Source organism: Emydura macquarii, unplaced genomic scaffold, assembly GCF_026122565.2.
Source record: "Emydura macquarii macquarii isolate MOO-44397 ecotype Brisbane River unplaced genomic scaffold, CSIRO-AGI_Emac_v2 contig_2924, whole genome shotgun sequence".
In the NCBI taxonomy this organism is placed as follows: domain Eukaryota; kingdom Metazoa; phylum Chordata; order Testudines; family Chelidae; genus Emydura; species Emydura macquarii.
This window is the reverse complement of record NW_027133061.1, coordinates 3,186,914-3,214,873: the sequence shown is the minus strand read 5'-3', so window position 1 is coordinate 3,214,873 and position 27,960 is coordinate 3,186,914. Positions and strand designations below refer to the sequence as shown.

General features: G+C 56.1%; 1 protein-coding gene across 2 annotated transcripts; it reads right to left on the bottom strand.

The window, feature by feature from the left end:
• Positions 1-32: 32 nt before the first annotated feature.
• On the bottom strand, positions 33-27,192 carry TARS2 (threonyl-tRNA synthetase 2, mitochondrial). 2 transcript variants are annotated; one of them, XM_067569513.1, is made up of 20 exons: positions 27,144-27,192; positions 26,447-26,571; positions 25,673-26,217; positions 24,434-24,624; positions 23,498-23,621; positions 23,049-23,170; positions 21,856-21,973; positions 20,651-20,715; positions 20,150-20,228; positions 19,421-19,567; positions 18,882-18,980; positions 13,270-13,436; positions 12,802-12,964; positions 12,496-12,633; positions 11,260-11,337; positions 9,697-9,797; positions 6,013-6,117; positions 5,555-5,627; positions 5,363-5,477; positions 33-1,067 (listed from the first exon to the last, which is right to left on the bottom strand). In XM_067569513.1, exons 3-20 carry the CDS (start codon positions 25,748-25,750, stop codon positions 919-921), a joined length of 2,112 nt encoding a protein of 703 aa, XP_067425614.1. In that variant the 5' UTR covers positions 25,751-26,217; positions 26,447-26,571; positions 27,144-27,192; the 3' UTR covers positions 33-918. The 2 variants fall into 2 exon arrangements, with proteins under 2 accessions (XP_067425614.1, XP_067425613.1); XM_067569512.1 differs by lacking the exons at positions 25,673-26,217; positions 26,447-26,571; positions 27,144-27,192 and adding an exon at positions 25,095-25,219.
• Between the last annotated feature and the right edge of the window lie 768 nt (positions 27,193-27,960).

The window sequence follows — 27,960 nt, the reverse complement described above, 5'->3', positions numbered from 1 at the left end:
CACCTCCCACTAGACAGCGCTACCTCCCCGGGTACACAGAGATGCTGACGGGGCCCTACCTCAGGGGGGGCAGAGAGGCTCCAACTAATTGCCCGCGAGGTGCTTGGAGAGCCTCAGATGAAAAGGAAAGGACAGCTGCACCCCAGCTACCACAGCTGCTCCCGCTCTCGCGTAGCAGGGACTTTAGCGCTTCCACTGCCGGGAAAGCCAGCCAGCAGCTGCTGCACCAAGCCCCGTGGGGCACCGTTCCCCAGCATCTCCGCACTGTGCCCAGGCCAGGCCTAGAGAGCAGGGCAGGATCAGCCCCGGCAGGCATCACCAGGGACACGCTGTCTGGACTTGAAGAAACATTTTAATCAGCCAGAGGGACCAGAGCCAGCAGGCTGGGCCTGCATGTTTCACCAACCGTCTTCCTCCAGCCGGGGTGGTCCAGCCCCTGCCACGCTCCAGCCTCGACGTGTGTTTCCTCTTCCCCTTTCGCCTGGGGGCGCTCTCAGAAACCCAGCGCTCCTAAAGCGGCTCCTGGCCCGGGTCTTGGATGTGGGCAGAGCTCCGGTAGATTTCGGTGCACACTGGGGCACACAGGGTCTGTGTCAAGCAGGGCACAGACTCTGCTGGGAAGCAGAACGTCCGATGAGGAGACCGCTGCATGCAGATGTTTGGGAATGCCGTAGGGTGGCGAACATCTGGACAGCAGCTGGCTCAGCCTCCCTGTGCCAGGAGTGACACCGAACCAGAGGCACGGGCCAGGGATCTTCCCCAGAGGCCGGACGCCCATTGTCAAGCCCAGCACAATCCGACAGACCAGGCTGGTGGTGACAGAGCAGGCAGGCCAGGTGTTAACTTGGACACACGGCCACTCATCGCCGCCTGCTCCCCTGGCGAGGCGAGCCTACGACATGCCCAGCAGGGCTGGGCTCAGAACAGCTCCTCAGCATTCCTGAGCCGGGCATCCCGCAGCTCCTGCAGCCGAAGCAGCGCCTCCTGCAGGCCACGCTCGCCATGCTGCCTGGAGTCGCGGGTGCGGACATTCACCGTGCGGCTGGACAGCTCCTTCCTGCCCACCACTGCAAGAGAGAGACGGGGAGAGGCTGAGCCAAGGCAGACGGCAAACAAAGGAGGAGAAATGGGGCCAGCGGTTGGGGCCATTTCATAGAATATTAGAGTTGGAAGGGACCTCAGGAGGTCATCTAGTCCAACCCCCTGCTCAAAGCAGGACTAACCTCAGCTATATCATCCCAGGCAGGGCTTTGTCAAGCCTCAGCTTAAAAACCTCTAAGGATGGAGATTCCACCACCTCCCTAGGTAACCCATTCCAGTGCTTCACCACCCTCCTAGTGAAAAACTTTTTCCTAATGTCCAACCTAGACCTCCCCCCGTAACTTGAGACCGTTGCTCCTTGTTCTGTCATCTGCCACCACCGAGAACAGCCTAGCCCCATCCTCCCTGGAACCCCCTTTCAGGTAGTTAAAGGCCGCTATCAAATCCCCCCCCCCATTTGCTAGGGGATGGGCAACCCGGTCCGCTCTGACTCTGTTCCGGTGCCTGGCTGTGCGGAACGGCGCCCATGGAGAGCCGTGCTACAGCCTGCCCATGAGTATGAGGAAGGGGGGCAGGTGCATTCAATGGCCATCAATTATGTCACCTGTCACCCCCACCCGGGGTCAGTAGCCCCAGCAGAGAGGCCGAGACTGACCCCCCCCCATCGCCCTGGGGAGTCCCCAGGGCAGGGCTGAGGCACGTGGACAGGTCAGTGTGTGTGTATGGAGGGGGGAACGGCTATCACCACACTGCGATCCCTGCTGCGCCCCGTTGGTGGGCGGAGAATCCCAGGCACCAGGTCTATTCAAGGTATCGCTTCCAGGAGACAGGAGCCAATCCAGCCCCGGGGGAAGCAGCTGCAGGCCCCAGGCAGGTCAATGGGAGGCGTCCCACTTGCCGCAGAGCTCCAGCCAGGCAGACGCACACGGAGCGTTAGGATGGGCCACTTCTCACGGGAGGCCATGCAAGATCCTTGTTGGTTTGACCGCCCCTAATCAGCACATGGCAGACGGAGGAAGCCGCAAGCTGAGCCGGCGCTACCTGGAGCTCATCTCCGGACCCAGAGCAGCCGAAGCGACAAGGGAGCAATAATTGGCCTTATCTCCTCCCGCCAGGCTCTGCGGTGGGCCGCAGCTGCCGAGTTTGGAAGGCCAGCTCAGTGTTTCCAGGAGAAGCCGGAGTTCCTGGACTGGATGCAACCTGAGCCCAGGCCCCGGCTGGAGCAGGTGGGACATGGAGCGGTTTGGGTTTGTTTAGACCGTGAGCTGGGCGCCGAGTCACGAGGAGGAAAGAACAGCTGCCACAGACTGTACACGCAAGTCACCCCCCCCGCAAATCCAGGGCTGGGAAAAGTCACCCCCGATCTCCTCCCACGCTCCCCAAATTGCAGAAAGGGCTCTGAAATCTCAACTGAGCCCAGACACTGACTTCATGCCTCAGTCTAACTTCCCCAAAACATCAGGCTAACATACGGACTGAATCACGGGCTTCTGAGACAGGAAGAGATGGCCGATCCCACCAGCGCAGGACCCTTCCCCACAGAGCACGTGCCAGGGCTTTCGTAACATGGCCCCAGGCCACATTGTCCTGAGGGCAGGGACAGAAACAATGTTCCACTGGTGAGCGTTAGCACCCAAGAGCCTGCTAGACCCTTTGCTAACCAGAGACACGGCTCTGGCCCTGGGGAGCTTCCAGCCATTTTCCACCTCACTGACCTTCCTGGCAGATCCCTGGTCCTAGCAGAGCCATACACAGTCCCGAGGCAGAATTAAGCTCACTTTTGAGCTCCTCTGACCCTGGGGCCGGCTGCAGGGTTGCTCGACCTCCTTCCAGCTGCTAACACCCCAGGGGGCGAGACCCCAGCCAGAGATCCACACGGTCTAGGTGCATCCTGGCCGTGCCCCCTCCCTTCTTGCCACAATGCCTATGGCAAGGACAACGTGGCATGTCGTTAATCCCTTCCCCCCCCCCCCCCGCTCTGCTGTGGCCAAGCCGCCCCCATCAGACAGCCGGGCCTCAGGAGTTTCTACCTTTGGAGCGTCACGGAGTTAGCTAAGTGACTACCGTGGGGAAGGCGGAGGCGGAGCAGTCTATTTTTAATGGGACAGCGAGAACGGCAAGTCACAAGCAGCACAACCAGCTCTGACTAAGCAAAAGGTTCCCCATTTTTCTTGGTTCTTTGTGGCCGGGACTGTGCGTCTGGATCAATTCAGAACAAAGGGCTGGGTCTTAAACACTCCCCCTCTCTCTCTCTGCCCCCAAGCCTCTGCAGCCCAAGTCACAGAGCGAAACTGACCGGAAACCACAGCGAAACTGACCTGTCAGCCTGCCTTGTCTCAGCTGAGCGAAGGGCAACAGGAGTGAACCAGCTGGAGAGGAAGATCTGAAAAGCCACCGGAGAGCTTTGGACGCTCAGCTCCCATTGGCTGGGTGTTCAAACCCCTTAGACAGCCCAGACAATGAAAACTTAAGTATCCTTGGGATCGGATAGAGTGGATAAGGCCTAGGGGACAGAGCACAGGACTGGGACTCAGGGTTTTAAAACGCTGCCTCAGGGCAGCTGTATCGCTGCAGCTCCGCCACTGTTGCGCATTAAAGACGCCGATGGGACAGAGCTCTTCCATCGGCGTTGTTAATCCGCCTCCCCGAGAGGTGGTAGCTATGGCAGCAGCAGCAGGTCTCCCACTGACCTAGCGCTCTCTACACAGGGGATAGGTCGGATAACAACGTTGTTCAGGGGTGGGGATTTTTCACCCCCCCTGAGCGACATAGTTATACCAATAGACATCTGTAGCGTAGCACAGACCACAGGAGAGCTGGGTTCCAGCCCGGCCTTGCCACTGGCTTGTTGGGTGAACTCGGGCAAGTCACTTCCCCTCCCGTGCCTCAGTTTCCTCATCTGTGAAATGGGCTAATGAAACCGACCTCCTTTGTAAAGCACTTTGTGCACACTCCAGCTGACGATGGCCACGGATTATCATCACCCTGACACTGTCTCTTAAGACGTCCGTCCCTCCAGCCCCTCACCATGTGAATTCCCCTCCTGTTCAGCGTTACAGTCCAGGATAGGGGAGTCAGGATTCCTGGGTTCTATTCTCCTGCCTGCCACTGACTCACGACAGGAGCTATACAAGGAAAAAAAAGGCAGGCTGCGGAGAGTAGGAAATGGGTTTCCTGCCGGTGGTCTGGCCAGCTCCTGACTCTCCCAGCTGTGCCAAGCAAAGCATGCCAGCATCCCACACCTTGCCACAAGCACTTCTACACACGCTTTGGAGACAGCTTTGCGTGCCTGCAGGGAACTGGATGAGGTCGCTGGGGCTCCGACCACTGTCCACTCATGTCTGAGTGAGGGAACAGGACCGGATGCACTTTACTGTCGCTCCCCACTGAGGTCGCTGTGGGTTTGGGGTGTCATCTCCTCTCCCCTCCCTCAGGACCCCACACTCATGCAAGCCAATGGCCAGAGCCCAGGGCAGGGAGCCAGACGCTGATGCCTCATAACCCTGACTCTCCCATCATCCCTGCTGTGGCCCTGGGCAAGTCCGATCCTCTCCCTATAGGATGGGGCCGTGCTGCACCGGTCCCGCTCATCGATGTGGAACGATTTGAGGCCCTCAGATGGAAACACAGAGGACAGTCGTAGAGCCCAATGCTTCGTCCTGTGGCCAGAGCCAAGTGCGGGGGACTTAATGAGGGTGGAAATAGCCCCCCGAGAATCCACCTTGGTGCGGGGCTGGTGTAAGGGATCTGCACCCGTCCTGCTCAGAGCCCATGACATAGGGGGCAGATCGGGAACGTGGCCGGAGTGCGCTAGACTACAACTAGGTCCTCCTTCCTGAGGGTCACGGGGAGCAGCGCATGAGTTAGAGCAGCCTCGGGGTCGCGACTACTAGGTATTACCGTAATATACCTGGTCCAAGGTCTCTGGTAGATCCTATTATGTCACCTGCACTAGTTGTTGCCTCTGTTGAACTAGGGGCAAGTTGGCTCAGTCGCCTTTGCCTCTGGCCCCTCACCCCCAAGTGACGTTGGGAGGGTTAGGAAAGGACGCCAGGAAAGGGCTCTCCGACCCTCAGGAGTCACAGAAGGGAGCAGAGCAGAGCACAGCCTGCCCCTTCCCCACAGCTCCCTACAAGGGCAGGGCCGTGCACCTAGACGGGTGAGGGACAGACGTCCCCTCCTGTGACAGGCACCTGTTGCCTCGGGGAGCGGGCATTCAGGGGAAGCGCAATCATGGCTGGCGGGCTGTGGCCGGGCATCTCCCCAGGGAAGGGTGGGACGTGGCTATTTCAGGGAAGCCCTCGCTCACACTCGCTCTTACCCAGCTGGAAGTTGTACTGAGCCAGTTGAGCCTTCCGGATTTTCCGGTTCAGCGTGGTCCCCCAGTCGGCATCGACGTCCGCCATGAACCCCGCCCGGTGGAACGTCTCGCGGACCTGGGGCACAAAGAGGCCCGCGTCAGAGATCCCAGGCATGGACCGCCCAGGTGGGGTCCCCGTCTCCCGCCACTCACCTCATGGGCATAGGCCTCCGTGTCGGGTCCGACCGGGATCACCATGACTTGGAAAGGGGACAGCCACAGGGGCCTGCAAAGGGAATGAGGGGCTGAGGTCCCTTCGCTTCGTTACACAAAATCCCTCTCCTCCTCCTCCTCCCCCGGCATTTCTGCTCACACGGAGCTTTGTCCATCTTCCAGGACGGGCCCCCATGCGCCGGCACCAGTGCATCTAAAACCACGAGCCTCGGACCCCTGACCCCCAGCCCCTCGCTTTGTGCACAAGACCACGCTGCATCCCAGAGGGTGAGCACCGGGCACCTGGATATTCCTGACTCCTCGCTGCAATCTTTTAACGGTAAACGCCCCCACCGCCCGGCAGATCTGTCCCGGACAGTGGCAGCAAGCACCTGGAAAGGAACCGCAGGGCAAGAGAATCCCAGCGCAGGGTTAGGAGCCAGCCCGACTGCCCTCACCATTTCCGGCAGTAGTTCTCCGCCAGGACGGCCAGCATCCTCTCCACGGAGCCCAGCACCGCCCGGTGGATCATCACCGGCCTCTCGGACGTGCTGCCATCTTTGCTGTGGGTGAAAAGGATCATGGGAAGGGGTCAACGGGCACTGAAGGAAGCCAGCGATGAGAGGGCCCCCCTCCCCACGCTCCTGCCCAGGGCCCGATGTGACACAGAAAAAGGGGGGGGGGAAGGGAGGGAGTTCTAGGACTGACTCCTCTGCCCGCAAGTGCGTTTACATTTGACCGAGACACTCAAAGTTGCTATAGCAACAGCCTGCAGAGTGGCTCTTCTGCTATAGACGCCAAAGGCCTTGGCAGATGCCGGATAAAGTTATTTTTCCCCCTGACACCGCTCCTGGGGCTTTTAGAGGCGTACTTCCCTTTGACGTTAGCAGGAGCTGTGCCTCTAAACCAGGCGTGTCAAACTCATTTGCTATGGCAGGCCAGATCTGAATTAGATGTACTTCAAGTGGGCCGTACATACCATAAATCGAAACACTAGGGCACTTTTGGAGCGCCGCAGGCCACACAGCGCTCCACGCGCCGCGTCTCGGCCACACAGCGCTCCACGCGCCGCGTCTCGGCCACACAGCGCTCCACGCCAGAGCGCACAGACCTCGTGGCAGCGCGCGACGCAGCGAGATCTCATGGCGTCGTACTCCCTGGCAGCAGCGCGCGCCACCACGATACCTTGCGGCCACATGCGCTGCCGCCAGAGAGGATGACGCCCCGAAATCTCGCAGCAGCACGCGCTGCCACCAGAGGCTGGACCAAAAAAGGTTGGTGGCTGTATCCGGCCCGTGGGCCGGATGTGTGACACCCCTGCTCTAAACACTCCAAAGGGCATGGAAATGTCAGCTTCTTACCTCAAGGGAGATCACCCGCTTGCCCACAAGGGAAATGCAGCCACCTCTACAGCAAACAGTTACACCACAATTTGCCAAGTATCGTTTTGCTCATATTCGGAAAGAGGAAGTGAATTAACTTCCAGCTAAAGTGACAAGCAGGGTCCTGGAGTAGGTCTAATGCGTCAGCTTTTCTGCTACGTGGCCAAAAGCCCAGGAGTAACACTTCAGCTCTTGCAAAATGTACCCGGAGATCTTTAATTAAGGGCTCAAGATTTCTGCAGTGGGAATATCCTAACTTCCCAGGGCTGGCTGAGCTTTGCTCCTGGGGAAGTTGATAGGAGCAAGGTGTGTGTTTACAAAAATGCCATACCCTGCTTTCCCATCTCTGCGGCTAACTCCCCCTGATACGTTCCCCTCTTCCACTTGGAGGGGCCTGGATTTGCAGGAAGAGAAATAACCGATATTTATAGGGTTTTTTTCACCCCAAGGATACCACAGCACCGTATCCACTTGGCTTGACATACCTAGGGTGTTATATACAAAGATCACTTCATTCACCACTGAAATGCGGCCATCTCTGGGGCGGAACACGACAGCTGTTGAACTGCACATGGCAACCGAGTGCTAGGACGGGGAAGTGTAGAATGATGGGGGACAAAACTGCCATGAATAAACTGAGGCTGGAAACAAATGGAAGGTTTTATACCTTCAGAGAAGGGAGGGACTGGACCAGCCTCCCAGAAGAAGCGGGGACTGGAGGGGGCAAAAGGCTAAACTAGATGGAAACCAGAGCTTGATCTGCTCATGAATGGGCTGATAGGAGGGGGTTGCCTGCAACAGCAGAGGACTGGACTCAATGACCCAGGAGGTGCCTTCCAGGCCTCTGCTTCTAAGAACAACGTAACCAGATGAAAATGCAGGGGGGACTCAGAACGTATCTTCTATTGGCAAGATTTGGCCAGGACTAGGGCCCACTACTGGTTATTAAAACTCTCGGGCTGGACTCTTTGAAGGGGACTCAGGGAGCCTGGGTACCTAACACCTATCATCTTCCCTGTTTACTTGGGCTCCTGGGAAATGCAGAGTTCACGGAGGGTTTTGCTAACATGATGGCCCCCATCTTAGCTGACACACCAGGGATTGAACTGGGACCGCCAAATGTTCAAAAAGCCTTTGACAAGGTCCCTCACCAAAGGCTCTTAAGCAAAGTAAGCTGTCATGGGAGAAAAGGGAAGGGCCTCTCCTGGCTCAGTAACTGGTTAAAAGACACGAAACAAAGGGTAGAAATAAACGGTCAGTTTTCACAGTGGAAATGGGTAAATAGCCGGGTCCCCCAAGGATCTGTACTGGGACCAGCGCTGTTCAACATATTCATAAATGATTTGGAGCAAAGTGTAAACAGTGAGGCAGCAAAGTTTGCAGATGATACAAAATTACTTAAGATAGTTAGGTCCAAAGCTGACTGCAGAGTTACAAAGGGATCTCACTAAACTGGGTGACAAAATGGCAGATGAAATTCAGTGTTGATAAATGCAAAATAACGCACATTAGACAACATAATCCCAACTATCCACACAAAATGATGGAGTCTAAAGTAGCTGTGACCGCCCCAGAAAGAGATCTTGGGAGTCACTGCGAATAATTCTTTGCAAACATCTGCTCAGCGTGCAGCGGCAGTCAAGAAAGTGAACAGAATGTTAGGAACCATTAGGAAATGGACAGATAATAAGATAGAAAATATCATAATGCCACTGTATAAATCCATGAGACGCCCACACCTTGAATGCCGCATGTCGTTCTGGTCACCCCATCTCAAGAAAAATATATTAGAATTTAAAAAAGGACAGAGAAGGGCAACTAAAATGGTTATGGGTATGGAACAGTTTCCATACAAGAAGAGATTAACAAGACTGGGACTATTCATTTTAGAAAAGAGGTGACTAAGGGGAGCTGTGATAGAGATCTATAAAATCATGACTGGTGTGGAGAAAGGAAATAAGGAAGTGTTATTTACTCCTTCACATAACACAAGAGCCAGGGGTCACCTAATGAAATGAATAGGTTTAAAACAAACAGAAGGAACTACTTCTTCACACAACGCACAGTCAACCTGGGGAATCATTGCCAGGGGATGCTGTGATGGCCAAAAGTATAACTGGGTTGAAAGAAGAGTGAGATAAGCTCCTGGAGGACAGGTCCAGCAACGGCTGTCAGCCAAAATGGTCAGAGACGCAACCCCATGATCTGGGTGTCCATAAACCTCCGACTGCCAGAAGCTGGGACTGGGCCACGGGACGGATCACTCGCCGACTGCCCTGTTCTGTTCACTCCCTCTGAAGCACCTGGCACTGGCCACTGTTGGAAGACAGGACACTGGGCTAGACGGACCATTGGTCTGACCCAGGGTGGCCATTCTTATGTTCTTGGGTGCCCCGGCGAGGGCTGTAACAGACTCGTATCCTCTGGGGATCGGTCACCAAGGGAGAGCTGTAACACACTAGGCTACATCAAGACCCCAACTCTTTCAAAAGCTACTCCCTGCGCCTCCCTTACTGGCCAGGAGCGGTCAGGATGTTGGGTTTCAGTCCCTGCCGAGTGTGCTTTGGCTACTACCCCATTTCAAAGAAGGGTATGTCCAAGCGCACCAGGAAACTTTCTAGTGTGCAGCAGCACCGTCCACACAGACGGCTAGCGAGCGGCAGGCTAGCCCAGGGCAGGTTTACACCCCAGCTTGCTGCGAACTGTTTGGATAGCCAAGCCCAGAGTCCCCCGTAAAACATCACACGGATCTCGCCATACCTGATGTATGTCAGGTTGAACCTAATGGGCATCTGGAAGTCCAGCTGGATGGTTGCACATTGGTGGCATCGGCCCAGGGCGTCCCGGATCTGAATGTCGATCTGAAATAGAGCGTGGACACATGGGAGTCACCCGTTTCCCGACAGACCCGGAGGTTTGGTTCATTGTGGCACCTTGAATGGTGGAGGCGGCACCATAACCGAACCCCGTCTCCATGCAATACAACTCAGCTTATCAATAGGGGGAAAAGGTCATTGAACTTTATCCCCTCCATGCTCTTTATGACTCTACCAGCAGCAGCAAGGTCTGGGGTGAGTGTTTCTTGCCCAGCTGGGATGAGTCTGGACAACTGTAGGCTACAATCTGAGCCCAGCTGGTCAGTAAATCCCATGTAGCACACGGCTGATTGTTCTAGCAAACAAAGACGCAGGCCTGGCTTTGCCAAGAGTCATCATTTTCACATGAATGTTCCCGGAAAGAGAGACACGTTCCCAACAAACAGCCATGAGTTTACAGTTCTAATAACCCGTTAAACACCTTCTAATATGTCCCTCGGCATTGCTGCACAGGCTGCAGTTTCCAAAAAGGATCCCCCGCCCCCCCAGCTGTGCTTTTTGGTAGTTCCGCAATCCCAGCCTCAAGCCATTTAAACAGCTGGACACAGCTACACTGGACATGAGAGAGCCACGTTTGTAAAGAGTCATGGAGGAGTCTTGTATAGCAATGAGCTGAGCCCAAGGGGACAGAGACCAGGGTCTATTTAATGGAGAGGGGAGAGTCCAAAAGCCACTGTGTTTGCATCTTGGAAATCACGGCTGGGGCAGAAGTCACCCCAGGGGCCTAATCCTGCAGCTCCGTGCATATTCCATAGGTGTAGAAGACCCAGCCTGAGGGCCCGATCCTGCAGATTCCTGCACAGACGAGTTACCTGGACAGCTCACATGAATGGTCAAGTTAATCACATCAATCTCATGAGTAAAGCTACTCCTGTGTGTAAGCGTTTGCAGGATCGAGCCCTTAGTCACCCTTGATTAAATCTCAGTTTGCTGATCCTTTAGAACGTGTGGAGGAAGGGGCATAACCTAGACAGAGTTCAGTTCCGGGCCCTGCATTAGCCACTGCTGATTGAGCTGTTTTGTAAACGAATCAAAACCACAGCCCATCTGTTTTAAGACGCTTGCGTCACCGCTTAAAACAATTGTGCCGAGCTAGTCCCAGTGCTTTCCCATCCCAAGATCTCTGTGCTCACGAAGCAGGGTAAGGCTTCCCTCAATGATACTGACTCCAGACATGTTCTAGCGCAAACACCCATGGCGTTGAGTTGGATGCAGGAATCGCTGGGTGAGTTCCCTGGCTTGTGCTAGGCAGGAAGTCAGACTGGAGAATCAAAATGGTCCCTTCCGGCCTTCACATCTGCGAATCATTACGCTCATGCTATAAATGGGGAAACTGAGGCAGAAATCAGGGACATGACTCGCCCAAGAAGGCAAAGCAAGTCGGTGGCAGGCTCGGAACCCAGGAGTCCCGGCTCCAGCCACCGGCAGTAGATCGACCCTCACTCACCTTTGGCCCATAGAAGGCCCCGTCGCCTGGACTGAGTTCCCAAGGCTGCCCAAAATCATTGAGGCTTTTCTCCAGTTGCTGGAAGACAAAGGGGTTAGGTGAGTGGCTGCCTCTGCCCTGGGTCGCTCCAGGATCACAGCCCAGCTCGTCACAGGGCTGATTCAAGATGTAGCGGAGAGTCAATATTTAAAAAGTCACTGCAGGAGACAAGAGGCCGCCAGCATTTACCCAGCCATGAGCAAAGACGTTCCTCATGCGGCACAGAGTAAATGGACCATGTCTCAGCAGATGATGCTATAGAAACGGGTCCATTCGATGCCGCTGCACCCAGAGGCGTGGCATGTGATGGAATCACAAGGGGCTGCAGAATCTGAAATCCAGGCAACACCTCCACCCTGTCCAAGTAACTGCTCTGTGCCACGGAGCCGTCAAATCACTCCTACCCAACCAGCTCAGCCTCTCGCCACCCGTCAGGGCAAGCAAGCCATGCAACAACCCCTGCGCACCAGCAACACGGGGAAGGGAGGCAAACACCATGGCCAAATGAATGGGCAGAGGGATGTATTACAGCAGTGTCTGGAGAGCACAGCTGAAATCAGGGCTCACGCCGTGCCGGGCGCTGTACAGGCCCAGGCCAAGCTCACGGCCCTCACCGCACCAGGCACGGCGCCAACCCCAGAGCGAGAGACAGTCTCTATTTAAAACGTAAACAGCCAAGGCAGACAAAGGAAGTGCTGTTATCCCCATTTTACAGTCACCGGGGGGGAACTGAGGCTCAGAGAGATGAAGTGACTTGCCCAAGGGCACAAGGGAAGGTCAGTGGCAGTGCTGGGAACTGAACCCAGATCTCCCGAACCCCAGTCCGGGGCCTCAACCCCAAGACCGCCCTTCTGCTCAGCCTTCAGCTCAGAGCGCCAGAACGCAGGCTGAAATGTCACCAGGACCCGTGGGTTCTAAAACCCCCAAGTTCTGAAAAAGCAGACCCAGGGTCTTCAAGGATCACAAGCGGCCAGGCCCCGTGTGCCAAATACCAGCAGAAAGAGGCACCGCACACGCAGCACAGCCCCCTGAATCAGCACCATCACTCCGGATTCTCCCCGGGGAGCGCCCCCATCCAAGGGGCTGACAGTGATTGACCCCACGCAGTGTGGGACACCCACGTCTCAGGGGGCGGGAGGCGCTGGGGGCCGTGCAGCACCAACGCAGCATTCGCGGGAAAGGGGGCGCGCTCCCCACCTGCTCAGCCTGCTCCCACAAACGAGCATCCCCGAGGAACCCTTCCGGGCGGGTGGAGAGGTAGAAGCGGAAGGAGAAGCCAAACACAGAGTACACGGCTTGCAGGAAATCCAGGCAGCCGCCGATCTCGCCTTCCAGCTGGGAAAGGAACACAACGCAGAAGGAGCCTTGGGGGACGGGATGGAGGACAGCGCCCGTCCCCAAGGAGAGGGTGATCCCAGGATGCCCCGTGGGGGCGTTTAGGGAGAGACAGCTTGGTAGTTAGTTACCCCCACCCCCTCGGGGCACCCGGCTCCACGCGCTCACCTGAGCCAGGGTGCAGAAGATGTGAGCGTCGTCCTGCTGGAACCGCCGCACGCGTGTCAGGCCGGTCAGGGTCCTGGAGGACTCGTTCCGGTGCAGCACCCCAAAGTCAGCCAGGCGGAGGGGCAGCTCCCGCCAGGAGCGGGGCCGGTGAGCGAACATCAGGCTGATGGGGCAGAATGGAGAGGGATGGGGAATCAGCCCTGCAGCAGCCAGTCCACATTGCCCCGCCCTCTGCGAGACACACTCAGGATCCCGCTGCCAGGAAGGGTCCCCAGGGGGGAAGGGAGCTGATGGGCTACCTTCGTTCCAGCCCCTGCTGCGGCTCCTCTGGCAGAAGACCCGGGACCTCGGGACCCTCAGCCTCTGCCCTCCCCCCGCTCTACCCACTAGACCCCACTCCCTCCAGCCTCTATCCCAGATCCCCTAGTCAAACAGTCAACCTGCAGCAGCCCGGGATCCCTCGCTCACCAGTGACCGGGGCAATTCATTGGCTTGAGGGCAAAGGTCTCGTTCTCGACAGGGAAGCAGAACATGTTCTCACTGTAGTGTTGCCAGTGGCCGGAGAGCTCCCACAGCCTGGCGTTGTAGATATTAGGGGTGACCACCTCCGAGAACCCACGTTTCCGATACTCGCTCTGTGGGGGCAGAAAACCCAGATGCGGCCTCCTCACAGAAGCATGGACCTGAGAGACGCTGGGCCCTTTCCAGCGAGAATGCTTCTTAGTAACAACACAGGGCTTTACACCTTCAGAGCATGGCCCTCGCCCACAGCCCCATCCTCCTTTCATGGGAGAAACTAAGGCAGAGAGGTAGAAATGAGTTGCCTAAGGGCCACAGAGAATGATGGTGGCAGTAGTGGGATTAGATGACTTGATTACTCACTTTACAGCAACTGTGATTCTTCCAGACGTGTGGTCTAGATATATATATAGGGGCACACATTCCACTCCTGGTGCACTACATCCAGCATACTCCAGTTCAGATTCTTTCGGCCAGCAGCGTCGGCTGGGGGCTGTGCCCGTACCATAAATGTCCTCATGCTTCCAAGTAAGGATATAGAGGGTGATCCCAACTACCCCTTAGTTCCGTGGCTAATACGGAATCCAGCTGGCACCAGACTCCATAGGAATGGGGAAGGATCGTGAACAACACATCTCTACAGAGTTACCAGAAGGTATGAATTGTTGCAGCCACACACACACACACAACAATTGTTGCAGCCACACACACACACACACACACACTCTCTCTCTCTCTCTCTCGTTGCTGACTCACAGCCAGCATCCTAGATCCCAGGAACCCACACACTCACACCCACCCACTCAGTGGCGAGAAGACATCCCAAGCAAAGTTAGCATCACATCTTGATGCTTCCCCTCCAGAGTGACGCCACGTCAGCATAAGCACTGAAGTCCAGATGGCTGCTCAGCTTCTATCCAGGATAGGAATATTTCCCAAAGCAGCACCAGAAGTTTTTTGTACTCCCGTCGAGTGAGCCGTCACTCTCACGGGAGGGTCTGTGTCGGATAACGCGTAGCACAGGTCAATACAAGCGAAGATCCGGTTAGAAAGTCTCCGTGTGGAAATGGCCTGACCTTCCACCCTGTCCCCATAAGCTACAAACAGTACAAACAACAATTTCATACAGTGACTTGTGTACACTGCTTTATCTACCACACACTGCACTGGAAGTACAATATTTGTATTCCAACTGGTTTATTTTATAATTGTATGGTAAAAATGAGACCGGCAGCATTTCTTCAGTACCAGTGCGCTGGGACACTTCTGTATTTTTATGCCTGACTTTATAAGCAAGTAGTTTTTAAGGGAGGTGAAACTGGGGGTCTGCAAGACAAATCAGACTCCTGAAAGGAGCCCAGTGGTCTGGAATGGTTCAGAGCCACTGGTCTAGAGGGTCGCCTAAATGACTTAGTGCTCGAGCGCCCTGAGAACAACTCGGCTGTGGGAGCTTAGCCTGGGCTTAGCTTCAATGTGGTTTTGGGAAAAAGCCGCCCAATAGCCGGATTACCTGCTTTAAAGGAAAGTCAGCTATTGCCGTCAGTAAAAGATTTCAAGGACACCCTGTCTATGATAAATCGTATGCAGGGACCCCGCCATCCATGCTTGAATCTCTCCTGCCCTTCTGGGCCAAGGTTATTGCTACCAAAAGGTGGTTTAGATGGAATGATGAAACAGGGAACATGGAGCTAACGGCTTGGAAGGGGAGCCCAGGAACTCTGCCCAGGCAGTGTTTAGATCCGAAGGACGGGGACAGAGATAGCTGTTCGGTGAACCCTCGGGATAGGTCTGCACTGCAGCTGTGATTCCCAGGGCAGGTAGACGGACTGGCACTAGCTCAGCTCGAGTTGTCCACCTGTCCTGGGAACCACATCTTGCCACTGCAGCGTAGCCATGCCCCCGGTCTGCTCTTTAGTGATAGAAGATAGACACCAGACGTGCTGGGCTGAGCCGGAGATGGACGTAACTGGCGGTCTAGAGCCCAGACAGCGAATCTCTTCTGCTTGGCACAGGAAGTGTACCGCAGAGAGTCCTCTTCTCCTGTGAGTTAGGGCATTTTTTCCTTCAGGTGAGGAAGTTCTCTGCATTGGAGCCGCCAGTACCCAGGCCGCGCAGTGCAGGGAACGTGGATCCAAAGCGAAGAGCTGTGTCTTTGAGACTGCATACATGGCTGGAGAGGCAACCGTACTGGAGAGAGAGATTCCTTAGGATCTGAGAACCTGAACTGTCTCGGCCATGTTGGAGCCACCACGAGTATCCCGAGATCCCTGCGGATTGGCGCAATGGGACAGTAAGCGTACATCAGACCCAGGGACCGTGGTGTCAGGAACGCCTCAGATGGGACCCCCGACTCTGCCCCCCTCTGGAGCAGAACTTCAGACACTTCCAGTTTCCGCTGGTGGCAAAGAGGCCTGTGGCTCGATGACCCCACCTGAGAAATGGGTTTTGGATTACGGCGCCTTTGCTGACCCCTCAGGGTCCGCTGAGCTGATCTGACTGTGCGCCGGGCGATCCTGCTCCCTCGCAGGGGTGGATTTTGCCCCCCCCCCCTTGTTCATTGATGTAAAGTCAGCGCTGTCGAGTTACGCATCATGGTTTGACGGACCAGCCCTTCCAGGAGCCGGAGAAACGCTGAGCACGCCCGGCTCGTCGCTCCGGGACTTTTGGGTGAAGTCGTCCGCACGCCTCGTGTTTGAAGGGCGGCCAGATGGGCTCCCAACCCACGGGGGGCGGGGGGGCTGTCACACACAGAGTGGGGTTGGGTGCTCCCCGGGACTGTCAGAGGGTTTCTCCACCAGCTTAACGATAGGACTTCTTGCTGGGGAGGGACGCCTGCCTGGTCGACACAGATTTCAACCACCCTGGCACGCAATGAAGAGGAAGTCTGGCCCATGGAGCTACACAGGAGGCCACACCCAATAGAAGCAGCCTCCCGCGAGAGGCGAAAGGAAGGAGAATCTGGAACTGAATTGAACGGCCCCTTCTATGATTTCCAGGACCCAGCGGTCCCTCGTGCCCGTGCTCCAATTCCCAAACAGAGGGATCTACGGGGGGTGATGATTTGGGGAATCTGTCTCTTTGCAACTTAGGAATTTTGGTTGATCTTATGAATTTGCTTCCCCCTGGACTGCCTCGGCGGAGGCGTGGTCAAGCCCACCTATCTTCCAAGAAACAGGAAACCCACTGCAGAGGAGAGAGAAAGACTGGGTGATTCAGAGGAGAGTCCACACATAGGAGAGGGAGTCCGGACTCCTCTGAGAACTTGGCCCTCGGCCCAAACAAACAATTCTCCAGCACAGCGAGAAACCCGAAGCCGGGAACTGCGTATAGACGTGTTCATCGAACGGCCTGACGTGCAAACCGACCTTTGGCGATCGGCGACTTTGTCTCCTCCCTGTTATCTTGGCGGAGCTTGTCTGCAGACTTAGATCCGGATTCCCAATTTTCAGAGTCACCTCTCACTGGGCAGTTGCCGATTCCCCTTTGGAGACCTGATGTAGAATAATTCCTCCCCCTCCAAATAAATCCAATTTATTGGGTCCCTCGTCTTTCGCTGTTGCTTTCTGTGGGCTTTGTCTCCACCGCTCATCCACGGCACAGACTGCCAGCCACCCCAGCCTAGGGAGGGCATGAAACCAGCCCGAAACCCTGGTAAGGCAGGTGGTAGCGACAATCTGCTCTCTTTGATGTGGTGCCAGGAAGGCAGATGTCTGCCAGAGCGATTTAGCTGGCTCTGGCTGTCCCTCGTTGATCGATATCGTGAAACATCCTAGGCCTGAGACATGCAGGACGTGCAGGAGCTTGTGTGCTTTTCCCTAGGATCTCCAGCCTGTCACCTCTTCTGCACAACAAGTCCTGGAGCATCTCACAGTCACCTGGGGCAGTGGCGGGGCTAATAGCAGGGCAAGGGGGCCAACAGCCCCCCCCAGTGGCCTTTAGGTGTACATGCGGCTTCTTTTCAAGCCTGTCGTGCCATGGACAAAAGAAGGCGTCTGACAAACATTCACACAGGGCTGGAGGGCAAACCCACCCTGGCAGCGGCGACGCTTGTCCCGCAGGGCTGGGCTCCCTCCTCGCAGGCCCATGACGGAGGGGCGGCGGGGGCAAACCCGGATGGCACTGCCACCCCATCTGCAATGCCCAGAGTGGGCAGCCCCATGGGACAAGAGCCACTGGTGCAGGGTGAGTGCGTGGCAACCTTGCTCTCCAGCCCCCCACCAATGACCCATTGCCTGCCCCCCCGGCTGAGGAACCTGGCTCCGGCACTGATCTGGGGTCAAGGTAGAGGGTACCAGTACCACAGTCCCACTGGGGGAGGAAGAGGATGGGAAGGGACAGCCCTCTGCTCGATTCCGCTGGAGAGTCACCCCAGTCCGTTCCCCTGGCAGCAGCACCCTCCTGCCCCATGCGTCTAGATCCGGGGTAATAAAACTCAGTCCTCGACTCCCTCTCAGGTCGGATGCAGCCTGAACCCATGGGCGCCAGGGAACGAACCAGGGACACCTCCCTACTGCCCCCGAGCCGGAGGAGTAGGAACAGTTGCCCGGAGAGAAGCCATGCCAGCTGGCGTGTGCCCCGAGGCTGCACTCTGACTGGTACCCGACAGCCCTGCTCCCAGGGGAGGCATCTTCCCTACGGCCAATAGCAGGAAGTCAGCACTGAAGAGACGATGCTGAAGACGGACGAATTGAGGGCCCGCTCTCAGGAACGGGCAGTGAGGGGTGTTGGCCCCCTCGACACTTTATGCTTGGGTTGGAGACGCAAGGACACTCGGGCGCAGACCCGGCCCCCAACAGATTCTCCCAGCCAAAAGGAGCCAGACCTGAATCCCCCGGGGCAGGTGCGTGCGGAGGTGGGTCCTACACGGACGAGCACTCACAGTCACCCAAGAGTTCTTCGCTTTTGCTTACAGCCCCGGGCCAGGGGCTACGTTGCGCTGCCTCTTGCGGACAGCCTTGCAGGGAGACGTCTATGCACCTATTTCTATCCCACAGGTTCTCCACCAGGAGCAGGGTCTGCTTATAGCTTTCAGGGGAGTCATGTACCCCCACCCTTTTTCTTTGTGACTACATAGGGGAGCAGAGGGAGGGTGGCCCAGAGGTTACGGCACCAGCCTAGGACATGGAAGACCTGATTTCAATTCCTGCTCTGCCACCGACTCCCTGTGTGACCTTAGGCAAGGCACTTAGCCGCTCTGCACCTCAGTTTCCCCACCTGTACAATGGGATAATAGCACTGCCCTGCCTCACAGGGAAGGGCGAGGATAAATACATTAACCAATCTACAGGGTTCAGATACTGCCACGGTGGGGCTAGATAAGGACCTACGATAGATAGGCCCTGATGTTATTTTCCAGCTGTAAGATGGGAGCAGGGAATGGAACCCCCTGTGTACCTGGGACACAGAGACAGACGCCTCTAAAATAAAGTGTGACTGTGAATTGGGGACCAACCACACCCAGCTAGCTAAGTACAGCTGGAAGGGACCCCGAGAAGCCATCGAGTCCAGCCCCCGGCACTGAGGCAGGACCAAGCGAAGCCCGACAGGATGGCCGCCCGTACCTTGATGAAGTCTATCAGGGTGTTGTAGACGTGAGCCCCTCTGGGCAGGAAAAAGCAGCTCCCGGGACTCAGCTCATGGAAGAAAAACAATTCCTGCTCCTGGGGAGGGAAAAAGAGACAGTCCTATGGGTGCCGTTCTTCGGGGGGCAGGATACTAGGGGTCCACAAGGGATTGAACCCAGGGCCCTCCCCAGATCTAAAAGCAGGAGCCTAAGGACTCACCAACCTGCAGCGGGAACCAGCCACTAGATGCAGACAGAGACCTGGGCTTCGTTGAGGCAGGAGGGACCCGGCTCGGCACCGGAAGGACATTGGCTTGGTCGGACTCGAGCTCCGAAGGGAGCTGGGTCTTGCAGGGCACATGCAGGCAGGACAAGTGCTGATGGCTCAAGCCTTCAGCTCCAACACTGACATGCCCTTTGGCCCTTCCCCGTTCAGAATCAGGGAGAGTTCTGCCGGCGGGTGGGGCTGGACAGACACAGGTGTTGCTGCAACGACCCGACAGGGGCCTGCCCCAGGGCAATCACGCCGGCTCCTACCTTGCCAATCCTCCGGTGGTCCCGGCTAGCTGCCTCCTCCTGGAGCTGCTCCCACTCCTCCAGCTGTCTGGCGCTGGGGAAGGAGATCCCGTGCACCCGCTGCAGGGACTCCAGGGCGGGGTCCCCTTTCCAGAAGGCAGAGGAGCTCTGTCGAAGAGTGGGAAAGAGAGTTAACGCCACAGGAAAGTGCTGAAAGAAGAAAAGGCGCTGAGCGCGCCGGAGCACGTCGCAGGCCGCTGGCTGGGACAGAGTAATCTGGGATCAGCAGGCAGCTCTGCTGCCTACCCTTCCAATTGCTCCAGAAAGGCAAAAGCATACGCTGCTCTGAGAGCAGCATGGTCTAGTGGTGAGGGCTGGGAGTCAGGACTCCTGGGTTAGGTGCTGTGTTGATGGGCTGGGTATAAAACACCAGGAGCCAGAGTCAGGAACAGAACCTGAAACCTTGGGCAGCCACACGCCTGCTCTGTGCCTCAGTTTCCCCACTGGTAAAACAGGGATGGTACTCATGCCTTAAAAAGCACTTGAAGATCCTCTGACAAAAAACACAGCCTGTGTTCAGTGCAAAACATGACCATTTTGGGCATTTGACATCAAAGCGCTTCACCCCCTGCTGGGATTTTTACAGCTGGGGGAAACTGAGGCACTGACTCCCCTAAATTCATGCTGCTTGCCCTGTGGCAGAGCCAGGAACAGAGCCAGCAGCTGAGCTTGGCTGAGATTAACACTGACCTTCAGGATCTTCAGCGCTCGAATCTTCCCCGTGTGCCTGACATGGGGACCTCGGCAAAGGTCAATTAACGCCCCACACCTGGGTAAAGGAAAGGAAACAGGGGTTCAGAGCACAGACATGGGAGCCAGGAGCAAATGACAGGCGAATCACAGGCCAGGCTGGCATAAGAGAGCAGAGGGGGCTAAAAAGAAAAGGCTCAGTGGAGTTGGGCGGCCGCGGGGCATCCTTTAAACGCCCCCTCAATTGATGGCAAAGGGCAGTACGTGAACCTTAAAAAAAGCAACCCACCCTGGGGATCGCCTCGGTGGAAGTTGCGGCGCAGAACTCGCCTCATTCAAAAACAACAGTAACGAGGTAAAAACAGTTTCACGCACTACCCTCCACAAGGCACTTTCACCCCAGGGCCACGAGGCTGGAGGAACCTGGGTCACAGAGCTCACCCCGCCCGGCACGGCTGGGTGCCCCCGGGCGGTCACACAGACTGCAGACACCCTGCTCACCTGTACACTGCAGCAGTCGGTGCTTTCACCTTCTCCTCGATCACTTGCAGCTTAAACCTGTTGTACTGGGGAAATGGAAACAGGAGACCGTAGGGCCAGAGATAACGATACAGCCCAGCAGATCTGCTCTGCACTATTGTTACTCCTTTGCTATGACAGTGCCCCAGGGCCAAAGACAAACAGGGCCCTCTCACGCCAGGTGCTGTACAAAGAGTACCAGACAGCCCCTCTGCCGAAGAGCTTCCAATCTAAATGCTTCTTACAGGAGCCCACAATTCTAGCAGGCAGATCCCTCCCGCCGTCTCCCCCCAGCATCCTGCCTGGCCCATCAGGGCAACCAGCAAGCGCTTCAGGACAGAGACCGTCTCGTCACTTGCTCTGCAGAGTGCCATGCACCCCCCGCGGGCTAGACACAAGAGTGACAGAGGCAGGATGGCCCAGTGGTTAGGGCACCAGCCTAGAACCCCGGCACGCTGGGTTCAATCTTCTGCTGTGCCAGATTCCCTGGGTGACCTCAGGCAAGTCACGGAGAGCCAGATTTGAAAGGTATTTGGGCTCCTATCTGCCACTGAAATCAATAGGAGTCAGGTGCCCAAACACCCGTAAAAATAGCTTCGTCTCCATGCCTGTTTCCCCGCCAGTAAAATGGGGATAGAGCTGCCCTGCCTCCCGGGGGTGAGGACAAGCATAGTGAAGCCAGTGAAGTGGTCACCCCCCACAGTCAGGGGGCCCAGACAGGCTAGACGTACAGGTAACCCCAGCGCTTACAAGTGGGCTGGGAGGGATGGACTGAGAACATCCGGGGAGGGTGATAGACCTGCCCTGAGCCGAGGGAGGGCAGGCAGTAGGAAGAGTTATTAGCTGCTGGCCGGCTCAGATGGCAGTTCTGGGAACCAACCAAGCCACCCTGTGTGTAGCCCAGCTCTGAATCTGGCCTACGGAGTGGACAGACACCAAGGGACTAAGGAAGGCTCATGTTGGACGATGCGCCCACCAGGGGTTTGTCCAGTCCCATCACGTCTCACGGGGGGGGGCTGGGACTACTGCAGGACCTAGTAAGTGATGCCATTTGTGCAGTAGTTCTTGGCCACGTGTGTCTGTGTCACTGTGATTTCTGCCCTGGAGCGGATCCAGAGGCCTGGGAGGGAGGGTGGTTGCCGACAGCAATGAAATCTACGAACATCTGTCCGCATGCCAGGGCTCACCTTAAATAGCTCCACCAGGTCCTCTCGGGACACTTCCAGCCTCTCGAAGGGATGCTTCTCTCGGACGATGGCCTGGCACGCCTCCTCCAAGGCGGGGAGCTCGCTGCCCTGGATGGTTCTGCGGAAAGAGCGAGACATTTTTAAAGCCCCCCCCTGGTTCCAGAAGAATTGAGCAGGGACTGCAGATCCCAGCAGCTGGCCAGGCTGAGCGAGGGATCTTAGCAACGTGTCGTCAGCCCCATGTCTGCAACCATTCCCCACGCGGCCAGGAGGCTCCAGGCAAGCAGAGGCAGGGATGATGCTGCCGTGAAGCAACTAATTGGTGTGTCCCGCTTCAGTTTAGCTCATGCTAGTTTAACCCAGGCTGCCACCTAGTGGACCAAGCCCACCTGACAACTGCAACTCAGTTTCATTGAGTTTAAAGCCAGACGGGGAGACTCAGAGCGCCTACTCTGATCTCCTGCACAGCACAAAGCCAGAGAATTCACTCACATGCCCCTGTCCTGAGCCCAGCTAAAGCATTTCCGTCAGCAGGAGACTCTACCGTGGGCCCGAGGAAGAGAACAGAAGGGGCTGAGATGCACCAGTGCCAAAGGCTGGATGGATGGATGGATGAGGTGAGATATACCCAGATGATCTCAGCAGGCAAAAAATCCCCGCTGTCCCTGCCAATCTGACCTGAGCAGGAAATTCCTTCCCGACCCCAAATCCGACAATCAGTGCGACCCTGAGCACGTGAGCAAGACCCACCAGCCAGGCAGCTAGAAAGAGGATTCGGTTGCTCCTGGGACGTTTACGGTGTGCTGCGAGATTCTGAAGACGGTTTGCTGAGCCTCCCGACCGAGGTGTGCAGACACACCCGTGCTGCTTTGCACCGTAAGCCTGGTGCTGAGCGCCCTCAGCTTCCACTGAAGTCAAGCAACAAGGATCCAGGGTGCTCCGGACCCCCCAGTCCTAGGTCCCTACACCTGCACAATCTGCCCTGCCACCCCGGCCCCACTGCCATGAAGCAGTGGCGTTTTTACACGCACCTCAGTCCCCAAGATGCCATCTCCAGCCTGGTTCTGCTGAGAAAGAACCATTGCTACTAAGCAGCTGCTGTTTGGGGGCTCCCCTTGGCTGGGCATCGCTTGCCGTGATCCCATCAGACCTTCCACTGGGGTGCCCAGCTAGGCAACCCCGGCCCCTCTTACCGGCCCGCCAGGTACATGTCGTGAAAGAAGCCGTTCTCCGTGCTGGGCCCGTGACATAGCAGGCCTCCGTAGAATCGCTCCAAGGCCGCTCCCAGGATGTGGGCGCTGGAGTGCCAGAAAACCTGAGGAGGGAAGAGGACTGGGGTCATGCGGACGGCCCTCCATGCCCCACACGGCTCCGGCCTGTTGGGATCCCAGCTCCAACGATGACTCCGATTAACACAGACACCTTGCAGCCTCTCGCACGTGGGGCGCCTGCTTGTTCATAGAGGGAGCCCGTCTTTCGGGGGTGCCCGGGGAGCAATGTGGTCTAGTGAACAGAGCATTGGAATGGGGACTGAGGATGCCACAGAAATGGCCCAGATTAGCCCCTGTCCACACTCCCTTCCCCCTTACCGGCCGGGGTCTCCTTCCCCACAGCTGATCAGCGCAACACCAGATATACTCACCACCTGCCCCTCTGGAGAATCAAAGCCCAAGAATTCCAAGGCAGCGTTGCTCTCCAGAGGGCGGTCCAGGTCGTACAGAGCCCCGTTCACCCTGGCGGCCACCGCGCCCTCGGCCAGGCCCCGGCTGGGAGGGAGAGATGTGACGGAACACACGTCAGGACAGGGCACGTGAGCGACCGGCCAGTCAAGACGGGGCATTTAGTGCAGCGGGAAGGGGCCCAGGAGTCAGGTCTCCCTAACTGCATGAGGAGCTCTCCCCCTACGCTAGAGAGATCCTGTCTCCAAGACCCATTCGCACCTGGACCCTCTCTGCAGAGGCTGCCAGCCAGGAGCCGGTGAGCACCAGCTCTGCAACCTGGAGACCGGCTAGCTACAGCGGGATAATCGTTTCTCGCCCTGCCACCAGCCCTCAGCACAGCAGCTCTGCCCACACAGAGTGGGGGCTGCTGGGATGCAGGCAGAGGCTGCCCCATTGCCCCAGCTGGGGGAAGGCCCCCCATGAGCCACCACTTGTGCTGTGCTCCAGGCAGGTCACGGGCAGCAGGGGACTGAATCTGGGACCTCTGTTAGCCAAGGCGTTGCAGGCTCCCCAGCCATCACCAGACAGGGACAGACAGCCACAGCGAGCAGCTGTGGGTTACAGTAACAATCTGGGGGGGGGGGGGGGGGGGGGAAGGGGGATATTTCAAATAGGGAGTCAGATCCCATTAAACAGAGTCTGGCTGAGCGCAGCCAAACCAGATCCCTAGCGGCAATCGACTCAGTAGCTCATCCCCAGCTTCCCGCCCCCTCCCTGCATCCCCAGCAACTGCAAATCCGCAGACCTACGGGGCTCGAGTTCTCAGTTCCCTGCCCCCAGCGCGAACCCAGGGGTTGAAAGGGTTTTGGAAGCAGACGATTGTTCAGAAGGAGGAAACACGCAGCGGGGCCCAGTACCCGATTTGTGAGGCCACATGGTACGGGGTGGTTCTTAGGGGCTCTCCTTCCACCTGCTGCCCATCGGGCAGGGAGATCCGGATCGGCCTGCTCGCCTTCCGCGCCTGGTCCGCGCATCGCTCGTCGTGGGCAGCCTTCAGCTTCTGGTACAGACACAGCCGCTCCGACAGGGCGGGTAAGAGGGCTCCGGCCTGGAAAAGAACCGCAAAGGGAATGGAGGACGTTGGTGAGGGGAAGCGCAGTCTAGTGAGTGGAGGACGGGGCGTGGGAATCAGGACTCCTGGGTTCTCTTCCCGGCCCTGGCAGGGAAACCAGATCCAGTGAGTAGCGCTGGAAGGGGCGGAGTCAGGACGGCTGGGTCCCTTTCCCAGCTGTACAGCTCCAAGCACCAAGAGGGCCACCCCAACCTCTTGGTGCCCCCGTCACACCCACTATCCCTGATCCTACAGAGCAGCCCCAGTTCCCGGCACCCCCCGCAGGGGGTCACCGCAGCAAGAGAACCCAGCCCGCCCGGCCCAGCCCCGGGACCTCCCTGCGGCGGGGGGTTCCCCGGCTGCCCCACAGCTGGACTTTGAAGCCCGAGCCGGTTCCCCTGCGGGCGCTGCTCCCCCCCCCGGCTCAGGGCGCAGCGGGGGCGGGCGAAATGCAAAGCCGGACAGACCTCGTGCAAGCTGCGGCTCCGGGCGGGGGGGCCCTTCCCAGCCAGGATCCTGCCCCCGGCCGCGAGCAGCCTCATCGCCCCCCCCCGGCCGTGCATCCTGCAAACCCCCGGCGGCCTGCAACTTCCCGGCCGGCTGGCGAGGAAATCCCGCCTCTCGTGCAGACTGGGCCGGGCGGGCGATTGGCTGCTCCCGGGCGGCCAATAACTTCGCACCGGAGCTTGCCGAGTTGTCCCTCCTGCAACACAAGCGCTGCCAAGGGCCGTTCCCAGGGCGGGCATGGCCCGGCCCGGCTGCTCCAGTGTCTGGGCCGTGCCAAGGACCCCCTGCTGCAAGATGCATCCGTCCTGCAGCGCCGAGACCCCAGCTCCCGGCCGCTCCCCCCGCCTGGCGCTTCCCAGCGGCCGTGCAGAGGGGAAAGGCTCCAAACCCCCTCCCCCGAGTCACTTGCATAGCATTTCCTCCCCCCCCCCAGCATAACCTGCATTGGCCCAGGGGGCAGCCAAGATTGTGGCTGGGGGGAGGGAAGTAGCTTTACAAAATTGAAAACAACCCGGCTGCTCCCATTCATGCAACATACTCGGCCAGCCCCAGCGGGTGGCTTCACGGGCGAAGGTTCATCGCTGCCCTGGGACTTCAGAAACACTGAACAAACCATCAATCCCTCTCTGCTCTCTGCAAAAAAACAAAAACAAACCGGTCAAAGGACACGATCAACTTTAACAAAAAAATCATTTTGGAAAATATATTTACCTGCCGCTGTTGGAACCATAAAGATTAATGCCATAAAGTGGAAAGATTAGAGGGAGGGGGAAAATCCCTCACCCAGCCGAGTTTCCTTTCTGCATTTATTCTTTAGATGTGTAAATCAGGAATCAGAAGCCTCTGTTTTGGAACAGTCTGAAATCTATTCTGCTGTGCTCTATTCTGACACACACTGAAAAATACAACCAAGCACAGGAAGATAGCACAGCCCCATATCATCCTGAATAACCAGATACAGAAATAAACCATCTCCCCCAATGTTTTAAAGAATCTCCCCTTCCCTGCAGTTCTTGCGTCTTCAGCAGCTCTCTTGAGAAGACATGACAGCATTTGTCTAGGCCATTTCCTCGGTTTGTGGATCTTCCACAGCAATGTCAGAGAGAGAAAGAGAGAAAAGGGGGGAGGGATTGTGGTTATTAAATCACAAAAACTGGCAGGGAAAATAGGGTGGGAGGTTCCCTACCAGCACAGTCCACCCTAAGAATTAAAAAACTGTGATTCCGTTTCCCCCTTCCCCAAACACCACAATATTGGCTTATAGAAGTCATGGGATTTTCAAACAACACATTTGGAGGTTCTTTTAATTCACCTTCTGGTTTTTGAATCTGTAGGAGCCATGTTTTCAAGCCTTTCTCCATGAACATGCAGGTTGGACACTTTTCTTCTTTTTCAAACCAAAGCTGAGATTCTGACACAATCACGTGAATCCAGGAGCTGAGGCATTAAGAAAGGACACCAAATATCACAAAAAATGGTAACAATTTTCAGTTGGCATCACTGTGTACCGGAAATTACTCCTAACTATTACTTTTAGATTGGTTAGATTACAAACTCACAGCAACCCTTCAAGCGTCAAGGCTGACATTCTCAATGCCGCCAAAAGGATTCATCCCACTGTGCACCCAAATCCTTCAGTTTTGTCCAGATTTCTTATATAAGATTGCATACATATCAAGTGACATTAAAAACTAACCGCGGTTCTACATTTCTCTGTGGCATATTAGCGCTGACTGGCAATTTCCCATTGAAACTTTTAGCAGCAAAAAATGGCCTTTTTGTGTGTGACGTTTTCGTTGGGTTCAAAGTTCTCTGGTGTTCCATCCAGGGCAAAACTAGGAGTCAAAACACTTCTTGGTTTTGAAAAAAATGACAATGTTTTGGTGTATTGTTAAAAAAAGTTCTACCCATAAAATATGTCACCACCAAAAAAAAAATCCCCCAAACACCCACACACACAATTTTTGTTTGTTTGTTTCTTTCAAAGAATGTTTGTGGAAAATACTTACCATTTTCCCAACAGTTCAAAGGCATCATTAATAGAAAGGATGTCAGCTTGAAGAAAATCCTGTAGCCAATAAAAGCAAGGGGGGGTTTGGGTAGCAGCAGAGGGAGGCTCCAAGAATAAATAAGATCTTCAATGAATTAACACTAGATCACCTCTCCTAGCCTGATCCTGCCATGAGCAACATGTAGGTCCACCCATGCTGAACCCACGGCAGGATCAGGGCCTACAGTTTTGTTATGCATAATTTAAAGCCTCTTTTTACTTTTGTGCAAATCTAATCCAGGTTCCAACTGCCCCTGCCATAAAATACAAAAACAGGCTCTAACCAAGTTACTGACCTGCTGGACTCAGTAACAAACTATTTATTAAAATAACAGTAATTGATTAACCTTTTATAAACTATTCAGCAGTTATAATGGTCCTTATCTGGCCTCCAGCACCGTAGCATCTGAGCACTTCACAATCTTTACTGTATTTATCCTTACAACACGCCTGGGAAATGCTATTACCTCATTGTACAGATGGGGAACTGAGGCCCAGATCTGCAAGGGTATTTAGGCTCCTAATTTCCAGAAGCCTAAATACCTTTGTGGTTTTGGCCAGAGAGACTTAAGGGTAAGTCTACACAGCAGAAAAAAAAAGATGAGTTCTGAACGCTGGTTAAAGTAGCAGTGAAGATACGGCAACTCTGCTTTTAACTCAGGTTAGCCACCCAAGGTAAAGCCTAGAGAACAGGTGGGGTAGAATGCAAATTGCTGTGTCTTTAGTACTATTTTAACCCAAGCTGGCTAACACAAGTTAAGAACACATGTTGTTTT